The 17736-nt window shown below is 41.2% G+C and overlaps 1 protein-coding gene across 1 annotated transcript in view; it reads right to left on the bottom strand.

Moving 5' to 3' along the window:
* ITPRID2 (ITPR interacting domain containing 2) overlaps positions 1 to 17736 on the bottom strand; it is a 40028-nt gene that overhangs the window by 10852 nt on the left and 11440 nt on the right. The window contains exons 9-12 of the mRNA XM_041717339.2: positions 16347 to 17017; positions 12742 to 12814; positions 6599 to 6687; positions 2345 to 3559 (exon numbers count right to left, since the gene is read on the bottom strand). Of these exons, the coding sequence (XP_041573273.1) occupies positions 2345 to 3559; positions 6599 to 6687; positions 12742 to 12814; positions 16347 to 17017 (2048 nt within the window). The remainder of the gene's footprint in view (positions 1 to 2344; positions 3560 to 6598; positions 6688 to 12741; positions 12815 to 16346; positions 17018 to 17736) is intronic.

The following is a 17736-nucleotide window of genomic DNA, read 5'->3' as shown; positions in this document are numbered from 1 at the left end:
GTCTCAGCTAATGATAAAAAGAGCAATTCCAAAACCAAAACTGGACAAATTAAATTGTGTCCTGTTTTGAAATCATGATTATAGTAAAATTTGTCATGGGATTTTCTTCAGTTCTTAGTTTGGGGAATGTTTGTTCATTTTGGTTTTCAATCTCACTCTGTTGCCTACATCCAAAGACCCCAGCTTGCTAATGATCTTTCATGAAAACAAGATTGCTGAAGAATTTCTATTTGCATGTTGCAACAACACATGGAGCAAACATATAAAACCCAGGGTTTGTTACATGTAGAAACACAGCACAACAAAGAACAGTGGAAACAGCAAAAATGTTTACCTTCTCAAACATGAAAGACAGCTTGTCCAATATAATTTTGAAAGAATTCAAAGGACTATTGATATGCCATGGAAAATCTGAAGCATGTTCATTCATATAGAGAAGTTTTGCTCCAACATGATCACATCAAGAGGATGGGTTTATCTTTCCTCTGCCAGCTTTCTCTGTTCCCTGTTCAATCAGCAACTTATCTACTCCTCCTTATTCTCTCTTAAAATCAGAATCATATATTTAAACATCTCAACTTTTTCTTTAGCCATTGAGTATGGTATGTGCCAAACTCTATCTCTACTGTAGGAAACCGATCTCTGCTGTAAGAACGACCAAGTCCCCAAAATGAAGCTAATTTAGACAAAATATGCTTGAAGAAGAACAAGTGGGCTAAATGTTATTGTCCCTTCCAATGCCCTTTTTTTACTTTTTTTTGACTGAACCAGCTTGAGTACTGGATGTAATACAGAGATTTATTTTTCAGCAGGTTTAGTTAGCATGGTATGTGTGGTAGAAGTACTGAGCACACTAAAACCTTACACAGATCAAGGCTGCAATTGGTACACTTGGGAGAATTCTCTAGAGAAGGTTAAGTACACTTTCTCTCAGGCAAACCATGAACACCACCTTGAGCAATGGGTGACTTAAAACACAGGTGACCACAGCTTCCTGCTGCAGAGCTGGCCACAGTACCAAATCTTTTCTGAGAAGCAGGGCCAGCTAATAGAACCACAGAAAGACTGGATGCACCTCTAACTTCTGACAAATGGCAAAGTCAATAAAATAACAGAGGTCCAAAAAAGGCCACTACAGCCTCCCACCTGCAATATGGTGCAGGCAGGCACACGTTTGCTCTTGGGTTAAATGCACAGAAATTTTAGGTCTACAACTGACTAGTATTCACATATTCACACATAAATGAACAGAGACTGTAACTACTTTGCCCACATAGCCTCCTGCAGGAGCTTGCAGGATCCTAAGTTGGATCATTACCTAAGAAAACAGCAGAACCAGGATGACAGAGGAGGAACAGCTGGCAATTAGGAGAGGAGGAGCAGAAGGTGTGGCAGAAATTGGCAAAATTTATGTGCTTGCATTCTCAAGCTTTTCTTCTCTGAGTGATAAGATGGACAAAACTTCACAAGCTCTGACAAAATCTATTCTTAATAAAAGATTGATAGTATCAAGAACATGTTGGCTAGCTGCAGAGTTTCAAGTGAAAAAGACTAGCATGAAACAGCACAGAAATACACAGAAGATCAATCACTGACATCATTATCGAAGCTTTGTGACTTGTAAGGAACAAAAATACATTTTTAATAGCTGGATGAGAAGTATGTCAAAGAGAAGAGAAATCAAAGGATTGACTAGGCCATTCTGTGATTCTATAAATATGCATTTTTAAATATAAAGCTAATGATTCCCATCTTAAAATAAAATAATAGCTGATAAAGAATGCACTGTTCCTCTCTTCCATCCAAGAATATTCATAAAAGCTAAAAAATAAAAAACACTGGAAAAAAATAATCAGTCTGGGTCAACTGCAACTAGAAAACATTAAATACAAAAAAAGTGGAGCATTGAAAAGATGATCCTAGAATCATAAATATATTGACTTGGAAGGGACCCACAAGAGTCACCAAAGTCCAACTCCTGGCCCTGCACAGGACAGCCCCAAGAGTAACACCTTGTGCCTGAGAGCATTGCCCAAATTCATCTTGAACTCCATCAGGCTTGGTGCTGTGACTTCCATGGGGAGCCTGTTCCAGTGCCCAACCACCCTCTGGGTGAAAAACTTTTTTCCTAATATCCTACCTCAAACTCCCACCTTTGAACACTTTAAACTTGCCTGTTTAAACAGAAGCTCCTAAAACAGTAGCAAATCAGACTTGAGCAAAATATCTTTATTTTTTCCTGAGAAGTTGAACTATACAAAGGAATATTCAAGTTATCACGTGGTTTGGTAAGGATAAAATAAGGAGCCCCTTTGTCCAGGGGTAAAATGAGGCTTCCTCTTACCTGTGAGAGGTTCTGCAGGGAGTTCCTGATGTCATGTAGGACCCTGCGCAGCTGCATCTCCACAGTGGAGGGTGGGTTCATGGCAGGACGATGAGGAACTCCATGCCTTGGAAAGAAGGGACAGCTGAAGGGGGAAAGCATGGCACTGAAGGAAGAGCCAGAGATGCTTGGGACACTGTGGGTGCTGAGCGTCCTCATGTGCTCACACAGCGGCCTGTCCTGCCACTCGGTGGGGAGGGAATGGAGGGAGCACGTGGACCGGGACATGGCTGCTGGCGTGTGCAGGGGGCAGCTCTGTGGACTGAGCTCCTCAGGCAGCCTGCTGGGCTCAGCCTGGGGCACCTCTTTCTTGGAGGACGAAGGCGCAATAAACAGTGTGGATTTGCACACAGGATGGCTGGAGGCTGCCTCATCCTCACTTCTGTCTTTCTCAGATGCTGCTTCCTTGTCCTCCTCCACTTGTGTGTACTTGTAGGTGAAAGAAGGAGGACTGCAGAGAGTCTCTTTTCCTGGAGTTAACTGAACATTCACAGAGGACACCACTTTCACTGGATTCAGCAGTGCAGTTGGGAGAGACTGAGACCGCCTTAGAGGATAGCCCGATTCAGCAAACCAGAGTCGCTGCTTCCTCAGAAGATCTTTCGACTTAAGCAGAGTGCACCTGGCCTTGGAGTCAGGTGAGTTGATGATCCTCATCTCAGCTCTTTGCAAGGCAACCTGAACTCTGTCCACAGATGATGTGGAGAAGCCATCACCTTCCAGAGACTGCATCGACTTGAGGATATGGTGTGTGTGATACTGAGGAAACTCAAACACACTGCCTTCCTCCAGCAGGTCTGACTCTTTTTGCTCACTGGAAATGTCTTCCTCTTTAGAGCTGACCTCTCCTTGGACTGTTTCTGATATATGAGATGACTTGCTTTCTTGTCCTTGATTTTGCTCAGTTTTACAGTCACTAAGTTTTCTGTCTTCACTCCTTCTGCTATCAGAAGATGCCCCTACCTTTCGTCTCTCTACTTGAGAGATAATATCCTCTTCATCATCATCATAATCCACCTCCTCATCATCATCTTCCTCCTCCCCCTCCTCAAACTTATCAAAACAGGGCAGTTCCTTGGCTATCGGTGTCTTCTGTTCCTCACTGTGCGATGTCACGGTTGTTTCACTGTCACAGCTGTCAGCACTGCTTCCCATGCCCTGCAAAGACTCCTGAACCTAGGAGAGATATGAGACAGCAAAGGAGTGAACGCACTGGAGACTCAACTGCTGCCTTCTCATGGGTCAGGCCCAGAGTCCAAGAATACCTTCATTAGGCATTGGGGTGGGGAGCAGAAAGAATAATGCACTTAATGTGCAAGAAAAAAAGTGAAGGAGAATGAAGAAACCATAGTATCAGATACATTAGGAGTACAATGAAGTATGGCACCAAAAGGAGGTTTTTATTTTCCTAAAGAGAAAATTCTTCACACATTCATTTGATTTGACAATAAATCCAATATTGTAAGAAGAATAGAAGGGGCAAAAGAGTAAGAGCAAGAAGAATACAATGCTCGTATTTTAGGTAGTGATGACAAACAGATAGCTGGGTCACAGTACAAAGCATTTCCCATTTTTAAATGTTAACAACAGTGAAATGAAGGGAAATGCATACAGAGAAGTAAGGGGAACTGCAGACTGTAGTGAAACTGTGTTACAGGACAACATCTAGAATAAACTAAGCCTGTTTAAATAAAGAATTGTTGAAGACTGAGAATATCACATTAGGATGTTGATCTCAGTTGAAGACCACATCCGGTACTATTAGCCCTTCCTTCCTTTCTCCTGATACTTCTTCCCCTTTTCATTCTAAACCACAGTTTAACCCAGAGCACTTAAATGAGGGAGTTGCTAATTTAACAGGTAATAAATGGCAGGAAAAGCATCTAAGAGAAAGGAAAAAAAGAAGAGATCTATTCATTGTAAAGCATATTCTTGAAGCTGGCCCGACTGACTGCTGTATTTACAAGTGCACAAGACATTTCCCTAAGAGTATGTGGTATAAAGTACACTCTTGGAAATTTACCATAGCTGGTGCAAGAATTAGAAATTTTCCCATCTCTACTTTCTGCAGTTCTTGCTGCCATTAGAATATTAATTATTAGTTCCTTCTAAAGAGATTACTTATGATGTTTGTCAGGCCATAGTTCCTTCTCCAACCATCTAGAAGATTTCAGCCATGAATGTCACCTTCACAAGTACATACCTAACATGGCACTCACTGACACAGCCACAGATTATTGTGAAAGGATGTGGAGATCCAGATGGTTTTCAAGTTGAAGGTACTAAATGAGCAAAAGATTATAATGTTTAGGTGAAACCACGTGGGCTACATGTGTGTCTATCTGTGCCCTAATCCTCCATCACACTGTTCAATTATGATTAAGGCATAAGAACTTGGATGGAGAATTCTGGCTTCTTTGGTAACATGAACTCCCCCTCGCAAAATACCCTATCTCAATGTCAAAATCTCCCTCAGAAATCCTAATTTTGGAAGTCAGAGATGAAAGGCAATATGGCTCAAATTTTGAGTTCTCTCCTGAGCTTCAGAGGAAGCCTATGGGTGCTAGAGTCAATAATTTGACAGTAGATGGCACTAACTTACCATACTTTTAAGAAACAACATATGCTCCTCTGTATCCCCCTCATCTTTTCACAGGTTCTCTTCTCCAGCTGCCAAGTTCTCATTTTTCCTAGCTGCATCACTCACCCATATTTTCTGAGTTCAGCTCAGCACTTGGTTTGAATCAAGGAGTGAAGGTGGCAGAGGAGAGCCTAGCAATGCCATGGCATAACCCACACAGCCTCAATATACCTTTTCAAAATAGCTAACAGAAAACAGAAAAATCTCTTCCCTTTACAGCCAACACAGACAAACTCCAGCAATATTCCAGTGAAAGGGTACTTAGCTGCAACATACTTTTGAGCATGTTCTTAAGTGGGCTCTGAATCAGGTTGCAACCAACATAAAGTTTAGGAGTGACCAATTCTCCTCTAAGTCACCTTCTAATACGCCTGTCAACTTGGATGCTTTCACAGCTCTGTAGAGAGCTGAACAAGTATGTCAGATGCTTATGCTCTTTGCAGGGACTCAGGATCATTTTTCCCTTTATTCATTATTACTACCTTTCTTGCTCTTGGAAAGCATTAAGCTGATGTTTAAGGGAGACAAAGATTAACACTGCCTTGGCGTTTATTTTGGTAATCAGTTTAAGAACTACTAAATCAGAAAACCCAGAATTCCAGTACCAAAATGAAAAAGCAACACTGATGGATGGAGAGGGTGATAAAACTCTTCCTAGTAACTGCCCAACAGCTTTCAAAATGCTTGGTGTGCCACAAGGAAGAAGAAATATATGGTAGCATACAGTTCAGTAGATACAAGCTATAGAAATGAAATTGCTGGAGGTAGCCAAAATCCCATCTCTTCCTTTGGGCTGTGGTCTAGGTCCCAGGAATAGCTGCCCTTGAGAACAGGATCCAGCTCAAGGCTTTTCTCTGACTGACTGACAGGCCAATCGAATCATGGCTATTACTGTGTGAGTGTTTTAGGAGAACCAGGAGAACAGCTCTCCAAAATATCAGATACAGTGCTGTGCAAGCATGTGTATTGAGCAGACACCTAAACACCAGGCTGGAACAAAGGCTTTCCCTAAGACATGAGGTCTCTGGTCAGCATCATAGCAATTTCTGGGACTGAGATCAAAGAAACTGGAACAAGAAAGAGCATGGAAGGTCAAGATCAACTAAAATTAGTCTATCTTCACAGTAAAGCTAGAGTGAAATTGTTTTCATTTTCTGTCAGCTGTTAATTAAAAAAAAGAAAAAATATGCAGGGGGCGGGGGAGAGAAGAACAAGAAAAGTGGGAAGACAAAAACTATTAAAAAATGAAATTATCAGCAGAATAGCTATAATCTTTCAAGACATTAATCTCTACCCACTACTGAGAGGAACTGACAGTGACAAAAGATACACCAGTAACAGCAAACAGAACATACTGAATTTAGAGCTTATTCCCATCCCAAGTTTACCATTAACCTACCAGAAAGGCTTTCAAATTTGAACACAGGGACTCAGAAGGTCCAGCTCTGAAAATTATGATTTTATAGGATCTAGACTGACAGTCACAGTAGCAGTCAAACATCAACATCCCTCCTACCCTCCCCTCCTGTTTCACACTAATCAGGAGTATTTCAGCCACAGGATGAGAACTTTACCTGAAGCTGACTGAATGGAGAACAATCTGTAGAGTCCTCTGCGAAGCCACTGCTGTCAGAGTGCTGACTCGCTGTCCTTAACAGCTGATCTGTTTAAAACAACCGAACCCCAACTGTAATTGCTTTACAAATCACAGCCTTTCAAGATCAATCACATCACATTCAATACAAGCTTTCCTTTTACAGCGAAGTAATACAATTGCTTTTCAGATTCCACTTTGAACAAAACAGAGAAACAACTTGTTTGTTTCAAGCAAAATCTCTCTCATCCAACTTGTGAAACTTCAAGCAGCAGTGGAAAAGAAACCATTTTTTACATTTTTCCTTCCTGTGCTGTAGTAAAAAACTTCTGCAGATATTGCCACTGTTGGAGTTTTCCTTTCACAAAACCACATCATTGATTAATTCACACACAGGCAGTGGAAGAGTTGCTTTTGTGTTGAAAAGTACAGATTTGACACCTCTCCTGATCATGGAGATACTAAAGATCTCTGGTCTCCTACCAGCCTCCACCATCCCACCCACCCACCCAAAGGGACAGCATCACATGGGCAGAAAGGGCCATGTAGAGGACTCTGCCAGCTGCTGGGCTAGCAGACAAATGCAGAACATCCCTTACACATCAGTGGGCAATCTGCCAAAGCCCATTCCCAGTGCTCATTTTATACACAAGAGATAAGATCCTCCTTCTTGTTCCTTTCTATTCCCATTAGGTAAGCATTAAAATAGTCTAAAGAGGCTCTAAACCCCTAAGTGCTTCCCAGGAGTGATTTCCTCTGGTGCAAGCACTGCACTGACTAAGCAGCTTTGCAGGGAGATCTCAGCAAGCTCTGCAGCACACTATTGCATGTGTATCGTTCCTGACTGGGCACAGGAAGCACCCACCAAGTGCACCGTTTACCTCGTGGCACCAGAAACATTTTACTCAGCCTGAGGTGGGCAACAACCTTATCTCACCTTTAGATCTCAGCAGAAGTATAACATCTTGGAGATGGGAGGTAACTACAGTGGCCTGTAGCCCTAGACCCCTGCCACCTTCTCTCGAGCCTTAGGCAAGAGCTTGCTGCTATCCTCCCGAAGGCTCAATGCAGAATTTTGCCCCAGTTAAATGTCATCATATATTTAATCCCAGTTCATAGCTCAATGCATTGGCATGCATTAGTAAAACTGTTGGATATTCACAACTAATTTTTTTTTTTAGTATTAATTTTGATACACATTTTACTAACACAGAAATAAAGTAAGAGCCTGCACGGCCTGTGAACAGCAGTAGAGGCAAGCTGCCCACTAAGCTTCTGTATCAGTGATGTCACACAGCTTTTAGGGAGTGCCTTTCAAATTGTGCTGCTGCTCTGTTATCATGGTAGCCACAATATCCTGCGATGACAAACAACTTTTCTACCTCAAGACAGACATCCCCACCCAACTCCCAGTAAAGACAATGGAAATTACTTCCCTGAGAACTGGATCTTATTAACTGCCCAATTCAATTAGTACAGCTGAAAGACCATGCCATGAACAGCTTGTTACTACAGCTGAAGCTGGGGGAAAGCTTCAAGGTGAATAGTTACCTAAATTTGTTGCCAAACACTTTGGCCTCCTCTGTCTCTTTTCTTATCTGGTGAATTTTAATTTAATAGAAAAAAACCCTTAGCCTCTCTTAGGGAAGAGGTCCCCATTAGTTCAGATAAAGCAATTCACCAGTGCATGTGCATCTGCCTTCATGTGCATGAACTTCATTACTGTTCAATAGAATATTGACCTGCCCTTCTGCTTCCTTCTCAGTCAGTATTTCCTTTTCAGCTATAGAAAGGAAAATTACATCTATATGTTTTCTCAAATCAGTTCTTGGGCTTCTCAGAGACAATACTAAAGTTAAAATCAGTCTTTTATATAATTTCTATAGCATTGGTTATTTATGAAGAAGCTTTGACAGCCTTACAGGTCAATACCACCAGGCAAGGGATCAGCCCAGAGCAGTCATTCTCACTGGCCTCATTCATCCATGGCAAGTGATTGGCACAGTATGAATAGATTCAAATTGCCTTGGTTCAGCCTAAGGAGACATTCCCCTTATACAGCTATCCCCTGCCTTCTGTGCTACAGAGCTGCTAGGATTTTTTTAACATTTTAAAGCAAATCAGAAAAGACGTTTTCTGAGTAGTCATCTGCTATCATACCATACCCTGGTCTTTCACAAGTTCTTAGAGCTCTCCACAACACCACTATGATGTAAATGCAGAAAAATCATAAAAAGCTGGAATCTCTACTGAATTAGTAGTGAAATGACAAGGTTTGGTTCTGTAAAGACTGCAAATACCCACTAGTACACTGGGTATACAGATACATAATGGTATCCACCCTCTTGACAATACTGATCCAGCTACATAGCCTGCTCTACAGCACCTGGATATCTCTCAGATTCAAGCAAACAAGAGAAAAATAGGAAAACACTTCAAAAAAAGCTACATAGTTACATTTGGCTCTTGACTAAATGGCCTCCTGGCAAAGAAGAATCTCAAGCCAAGGACTTTGCGATGAGATGTGGCTCCCCTCTCTTCCCTCAAGTGCAGAAAACTCAGCACCAAAGGTTGGTTTATAGGGGCCAGCCTGGGATCATCCCATGCCCTGTGTAACCTTCTGCAAAAAGATACCAATGCACAACACTGACTCTGCCACTCAAAGCTACATAGAGGAAATCCTCTGAACTACTAGGAGGAGGCCAGGGGCAGGATAATAGCGAAAGTATGGAAGAAGGAACCAGCTACAACAAACAAAACCAGCAGGAACAGTCAAACTCCCATCCCAGTTTAACAGAGCACAAATTAAAATGCTTCTTGAATTGTTGTTTTAAACTATATTAAAAAAAAACCCAATGTATATTTAGGTACTGAATATGTGTAAAAAAAAAGTGTGCATTTATAAATAAACTAAATAAACTGAAAATGTTCTAAACAAAGAACACATGATGAAGAAACAAGTCTGTGATATACAAAATGTGAGAGCAGATTCATCAGAGCATCCCTGTCAGGGAAATTATTAGTTCATCTATTGTAACATAATAATGAGCTACCAGTGTCAGCCTCACCTCTTCTGAGTCACTCAACTGCTCACAAAGAAGAGAAGAAATATATGGAAACTGTCCATAAAGTTTTAATATTTGTTTCTTGTACCTGCACTATTGGAAAAATTCTAATGCACTTTGTCATTTGTAAGATAATCATTAAATCAATATTCCCAACTTAACTATGAGGTATTTCATTATGGGATTTAATATCAGCTGTCCCTTCTTTGCATACTGATCACACCATGCACCCCAGCACTGACAAAACCAGCCCAATAGGGAGCCCTGCTGCAAAAACTCTTGAGTCCCTGGGGATCTCCTTGCATCTGGACAGATAAACAGAGACTCCCACAAATACTAAATCTGTTCCAGATGTTTTCTTCTCACCCCCCCATCTCCAGTCTCCTGTGGAGCTGCACCCACAGAAAGCTATAAATACAATAATATATTAAGGACAGGAAGTGCTGATGATGTACTTTTTTCCCTTTCAAGGATTAAATTTGCAAAGCCAATAATTGCTTTTGACTATCAGCGTAGGATGCCTTGAAAGAGACAGGTCTGTGCCTACCCAAAATTTCACAGAGCCATGTTGATGCCAACAACCAGACATTCACAAATTGCAGTGTCTTGAGAATACTCTTTCCTCTAGGCATTATGCCTGTATTTGTCTTGCTTTTGGGGCATTTTTTGGAATGGAAGGTGCTGCTGTATGTATGTATGTATGCTCTATGTATTCTTATGTCAGTAAGAATTTTGGTTTTGCACTAACAAACCTTTCTACCAGATAACTTTGCAGTACACTTTTTTATAGCGGACATTTAGCAGTGCTGTATGTTTGTAAACTAGCTGCAGCTTTTCATTCTTATGTTCCTAAAACAACTGAGATAAGAAATATGCTTTAATTGTGAGTCTAAGCAACAGTAGACTGTGTTGTCAACCATAAGTCAACAGTCAACCAGACTATTTCAGTAGGAAAGGGAATCTTTTTTTTAATTTGAATACTTCACTTCTTATTAAATGCCCTCTTAACATGCCTTGCAAACTGTTGTAAATTGCAGAGAAAGCATACACAGCCCTCAGTATAGATGTAAAATTACACTGCAAGGTTTATAATAATCTGTACCAAAGAACACCAACCCTACTAACTGACAAAGAATACCACCACAATTCATCTGGAACAAATCTTTCGTTTATGTGTGCTTATGTACCATAGAGACAAAGCCACTGAAAAAGGTGGGTTTGTATAAGGATTGTCAACTGAAATCACATTGCAACAGAGAACCTGGGATTGAATTTCATGCCAATCCTACCTCATGAAATTGATAGTAAGAGTGGCATTTCACATTCAGACACAATGGCCAGCATTTTTAAAAGTGACCACTAACTTTGGATGCCTTCTAACTTGGTGAACATCCACTCTCTGAGAAAGCAGGCCTCTATGTTTTCTCGTGTTGGACAACTTGCAAAAACAAAAGTTGGCTACAGTTCTTTTTACATTTTGGATAAGTTCTCCATCAAATGTTCTCCCTCTTGGCAACTTGACTGAAATCCACACAGAACAAAGTCCTAAATTTTTTGCATCTTCCAGGTGAAATAAAATGCTGGTCTCAGACTAACTTTTAGCAAATGTGCAGGCATTGATACCCTTGTCAGATAAGTCACAGAAAACTCTAGGCAATGCCTGCCTGATAATAAAGTATCACCACCAATCTGTGCAAAGTTTATTCAGAAATAGGTGGAGACAGTGCATGGGAAACATGACCCAGCTTGGCCTGCTTCTGTCAGACTGAAGTCCCATTGCAACTGTTGGTACCTTTCAGCAAGTACACACAGAACCATCTCACTTTTCTTTGTTGTGTGGTGGAAGGAGACAAAATCACTACTGGGAGCGGAAAAGATAAAAAAAAAATTTTCTTCCTCCTCCCTGGCTCCTTAACTTAGTTTTCTCTGAAAAGCTCTCCCTGAAACTGGAGAGGCCAGGCAAACAGGAGGCTTACCCTATGAAGACTGCACCTCTTTTCTGCAGTCATGTAAAGCAGGTGGAGGAAGGAAGGAAGCGTGTAAGGAGGAAGTAGTGGGAACAGTTAGAGATTCACTTTCTGGCAATCCTTAGTGGCCTAAGTTTGCAGCAGAGGAAGCTTAGTGAGCACCAGGCTGTGTAGTGCAGAACACTGATGAACAAGTAGCACAAGCTATCACCAATAACCAGGTGCTACCCTCCAACACTTAGTCCAAGGCACGCTCAACCACGTTAATGCAATTCAGCTGACAGTTCACATGAGTGCCAATTCATTTGTGCAAATGCAAATAAGATGATTTCTGTTTCTTCAGACAGGTTTTTCTTCCTCTCTTAAGTATCTAGAGATGCTATTCATGTTTCACCAAGAAATTGCATACATCTAAGCATCTCCCTAAGTGCAACAAGCCCTAGTTCCTCTTTCATTACATGTATCAGCTAGAGAATGGACTTCACTTGTTCACACTGGGCAAAGTAACAATCACAAAAGAAACTTAAAAATCAGCTTTATCCCCCTCCCAAGCCATAAAACACACAAATAAGAATTTGAGATGAAAGCACAAACTAAATGAACCACAACAGCCAGTGAACAGCGTTCTCCATGTGAGGGACTACAGTTTCCACGTGGGCGTAGAGACACTAGTTTTCTGTGCAGGCAGCCTGCAGACAGAGCAGTAGTGCATAGGAAAAAACTGCATGTATCATGCAATTTAGGTTTAAAACAATGTAATTTCAGTCTAAATTGGCATCTTAAATTACAGGATCTACTAAGGAAAAAAAATCCCACACAATCTGAGTCAACATTTCGGGCCATCTGAACTATCATCAATTATACAAAAGTGAAAACAGACAGTGAGGTTATAGGGCTGTTGTCTTGCCTGTAATTTGGTTGCCACTTTGTAGCAATGTTTTGTGATTTAGCTAAAAAAGAAACCCAGATATTTTTTATTTCTAGAGAAAAAAAAAAACAACTTTAGAAGCTTAAAATATACGAATCAGCCTTTCAGAGATGAAAGGACACTCAACAGTCTGCTATCCTCACAGAAGTTGCAGTCTACTCACCTTTCCTTGACTTGGTCACTGCTAGCTGATGTGCAGCTGAAACGTGAGGTAGATCCCCCTCTGTACTCTGGATCTATCAGGAAGAGGAGACGAATATTTTGTCAGGCCAACGGAATATATTCCTTTGCTTAAGAATACCTAAGCTATAAACACTGCACATGCAGGAGGAGGTTCTGGTGACTTTTTCCTCCAATTGAACAGCCTGTACTGGTTGAAGGAACAAATTGTGATCTCCTTGAACAAACTTTCACCAGGCATTCAGCAATGCTCTGGGAGTAGAACAGTGATCCTTGGGCAGCAGCTCCCATGCAGAGCACAGACCTCCCCTCTGGTTACCCACTGCACGCAAAAGACCTGGAAATCACATCCAACACAGAGCTCTGAGTTCCTCTCTGACAAAACACTAAAATTACTGTGTGACAACACCTCTGACCACCTTTACACTACTGTCTTTTTCCAGTCAGAATTCTTGGCCCTTCATTTGAATATAAAGAACAATACATTTAGAAAAATGTATCGAGAGGTCAGCACACATGGATTGTCATCTGCTGCCCTACCAACTATCTCCTACAAGTCACCAGTCCTCCAGCAGAAGGACCCAGACCCTACTCCAGACTTCACCAAGCTGCTATTCATAGAAATAATTCTTGTGTCTTCCAGTACAGAAAAGCAAAATAATGTATTCAGCTCCATGCACATTTCAACTGGGAATTTTAAAACTACATAAAAATGAATCCTTTCACTCAATTACTTTGAGAAACATTCTTATCAAGAAAACAGTTCTCAGGCAAATGTTCAAACAATGAAAAGAATATATCTAAAATCTCAACAGTGAGGCCTTTGTTTGGTTCAAAACTTAGAAAATGTTCTCTTTTTGCATGTGATCCCAAAAAAATCCTAATGGATACACGCAAGTCTACATGCACAACCCCCCCTCCAACTATCCCCCTCTAATAGGCTCCCAGCCCAGCCCACTTTCCAAATTACCATGCAATGAATTTATCTCAATTTTTATCAACTTAAAAATGTAAAAATCAAGATACTGATAAGCCAAAATTAGTATTTGGCTAAAGAAGAGGCTATATTTGCATTGATCCCATGTGTATAGCAGCCACAAGGGTTCATTTTCTTAGTTACAAAGGTTTTGAGGAGTACTTTGCCTGAACTTTTTACCATTAGTAAGTGAGCAGCATTACTTTTGCATGATAAACCAAGTGGCTTCCGTTCTTTTAGGAGTTGAAGGCTGTACCAAAGGGGTAAATCCTTATTTCATGCACGTGCAGGGGAGCATAGAAGGCGCTCACCATTTAAGTTTAGGAAAAATTTAGTTTGTGGTTTTTTTAACAAGGAACAGCAAGTAATCTTACAGACACTTTAATAAAACTGGCCTTCCAGGAAATGTGTCTTGATTCTCTCAAACCTCCCAGTTTCTGATGGCTAAATTTGCAACCTTCCGAAATCTAAGCTTCTTCTCATTTAAATACCATCCACCTCTTGTCCTTGGCTGGGAGACAGCATTCCAACCGTGTCCACAGCACAGTGCAGCTCCTGGAGCACACAGAAGCTCCTTCCCCATCCCTCCAGCCAATATTCACGCTGGTGAGTGACCTTCAGGACTGTCATTGGCCCCCTCAGGAGTGGGTGTTTGGGGGAAATCCTGTCCTGACTCACTCCCACACTAGCTATCTTCACAGCCACAGACTTCCGAAGGGCACACAAACCTCCAAGGCATTCGTAAGCCTTGGAAAGAACTTCCTTGATATATCTGTCATCTTTCTTATGCATAAGAATGCACTCCAAGCCAAGCTAGGAAAACGGGGGAGGAGTTACTGTCACTGTTTCTAATACAGTTCATTGTTCATTGCACCCTGCTTAGAGACTCACAAAAATAAAATCACGCTGCCAGGAATTGTTCTAAAATGTCTTCAGCAAAACTGAATCCCTCCCTCCCAGGGATCTGTAGGCAGTTGATAAGTATATACTATATTGCATGAACAAAAAATTCACCACAATTCCATCACACATCATATGCTGTCTTGCCAAAACAGCTGTGTTTATGCCTGGCATCACTGCACAAAGTGTGCAACCAAAACTTCGCAAACACATGACAATTACACAGAATTCAGCGAGTCTTTACAGCCAACTTACTCTGAATACACACATGTATATAAATGTATATAAAATACATTAATTGTTTCAGTTTTGCTCAAGGGTACAAAAAATAGATTTCTCCTCTGAAATATACAGCAAAATGCATTGCTGCTCAGTCCCATGCAATTGTGCCAATGCAAACATTTTTGTAGCTACACAACAAGCTGTACCAAGAAAATTATCTGGCTGAAAACTAAGCCAGGAAAAAGAAGTAAATCAAAATACACTGAGTTTCTTTTTCCCCTCTTAACTGGACTAGTCCTTTGTTCTGGTTCAGTAGATGGCCACACAACATGTGAGTAGGACACACTGGAATAAACCAGTGCTAGGAACCCACAAGAAGCTTGATTACCTTTTTTTTTTTGCTTAATGACTGCCTTCAGCTACAACATTAGTTGATCTAGAAGAGCTTGTCATGACAATATGACACGAGACACAGTATCTTCTAAACCATCACTTCATCATCCACTGTAAAATTCTGGCTTTTCTATTCACTTGCTTTCTTCATTTCACCAATGAAATCACAATATCCGTCATTTTATGTATCTATTTCACATAGATGAAAAACTTAACTGCTGAACTTTTAACAGTCACATTGAAATGTGTCCACAAAAGCATCTACTCATTTAAGAATATTGAGACAGTTCTTATAATGTGACCTGCAACTCTACACAAAAATTGCATTCTTGAATCTGTGGGCTAGATGTTTACTAGCCTAGTAAACAAATCACCTACGGGAACCTGGGAATTAAAATTCCTTTGGGATAATTATCAATATGAAAATGGAAATCTGCATATACGAAGATGTTAAAAGACATCTAGCACAGACTTTGTAATTAAGCCATTGCCAAAAGTCATGTCACAGCAACCTTTGGTGTGTTAATTTCCAGAGAACAAATAAATCAACTTAGAGTAGATCCTTATCAAAACCGAAAGTTGCACAAGATGAGCACCTCACCCTCCATGAAAGCCCCTCCCCTGTTTCACTGCAACAAAACTCTGGCCTTATTCACAAATTTATCTTTAATCAACATCAATGAATACACTGATTTTTCTTCTAGGCAACAAAAGTTATGATTTCTAGTTAACAATTTAAGTAAAGTGAAAACTTAACGCCCAAGGTTTTGTTGCATACAAACTCTAACCTAGATTTCCTTACACAGGGAAAACTTCCCAGGAGTTATGCCAGTGATAGCAATTCCCTCTGAATTTGATTTTAAAAAAAAATGAGAAGTTTCCCACTGACTTAGGAACAACAGCAGCAGCAGCACCAAGTTACTTCATTAAGAGGATCAATTAGAGTAACCTGCAACTGCTGAGAAAGCACAACACAGAGAATTTAAAGTATTCCTGGAGAAAACACTGTCAACGGCACAGGAAGGAACATTCCTGTGCTGGCAGACAGGGAGCTATGTAAACTGTATGCATGAAGAAAGTCAAGTATCTTTACCCACCTCTTCCATCTCAAAGGAGTCCTTCTGCTGCAGCATGAGGTTCGTTATGGACGGGTTTGCGAGGGGAGTGCAGGGGTCTCTACCTGGCGATGCTGTGGACAGTCTCTGTGTTAGGACACTGCTGTCGGAGGTACTGGAACTGCTGCTGAGCCCTGGCGAGTCCAAAAGACCGGGTTCTTCGCACGGTCTATCCTGGGCACCGGCCAGCCTGCCATCCTGTCCATCTGCTGGGGGCACAGAACCCTCCTGTGCAGCAGGGAGGTGCGCAGGTCCCTCTGCGTTTGCAGCCTTTGTCTGACTGCTGGCTATCTCCTCCTTTACAGTGGCCAAGAACAAGGGACAGTCTTTCTTTTTCGGATATTTTGGCAATTTAGATTCATTTTTAACATCATTTTCCTCACTCCCTACTTCAGCTGGAGTTTTCCCTTTTTCAACAGGCGAAGGACTTGCGGAGCTGCTGCCATCAGCTTGCTGATTGAGTTTTGACAAGGTCTTCATTAACCGACTAGCTGTGTTGCTGCGATTCAGAGGGGGAGGGCTGGATGCCTCTTTGCTGGAAGACACTGAATTCATACTACCAATTTTCTGCAAAGGAGTCCCAGAGACTTGAGAATACAAAGAAGAAAAAGCATTGGCCACAGTAGTAAGCACTTCAATCTGACGAAAACGACCTGCACAGGAACGAAACACAAGGCATATCTGAAGAGGGAATTTTGATCATAATCTCTGCCCAACCCCACAAACCTCCTCCTACTTTTATCCGGGGCCTCTAAGGCTGAATGAACACATCCTAGGCCTGCAACATGAAAGTGATAACTTACTATGGAAAAAAAGAATCTTTACTAAATATGCAAGAATTGCATGCAAAGTTCTCCTGAATTAAATCAGTGGCATATGTGCGTGAATGCAAGTTTATTTACAAAATGCTAGAAAAGAAGTGTTACTCATATTGCTCTCTCCAGCTAAAACTAGAAAAGGACAACTATGCCCTCATTTAAGCAGCACTCATTACTGATCCAACAAAGCTCTTGTCCAAGTCCATAGAAATACTGCCCCAGATTTCAACAATGACAAAAATAGGTCACTGCCACCCAGGAAAAAAAATCCCACCCAGGGACTGAAGAACACCAGAAACAGAGGGACATTGCTATTTTTTTCTGCGCTCTAAAGCTGCAACAGAAGAAAAGATGAGCATGATACAAACCAGAAGGCAGCATACCTTACAGGATGCCTTTTATTTTCTTCCCCCACTACAAACCCTTCCACTCATCCCAAGGAGTACCACCCTGGTGGTCACCTCTTGCCTATTTAAGACCAAGCAAGATTTTTATTATGAATTCTGAATGGAATGTTGCCTTTAGGCTGTAACAGAGTTTTGCCAGAATATTAG

This window comes from Taeniopygia guttata, chromosome 7 (assembly GCF_048771995.1).
Source record: "Taeniopygia guttata chromosome 7, bTaeGut7.mat, whole genome shotgun sequence".
In the NCBI taxonomy this organism is placed as follows: Eukaryota; Metazoa; Chordata; class Aves; order Passeriformes; family Estrildidae; genus Taeniopygia; species Taeniopygia guttata.
This window is presented reverse-complemented; position numbering and strand designations above follow the sequence as displayed.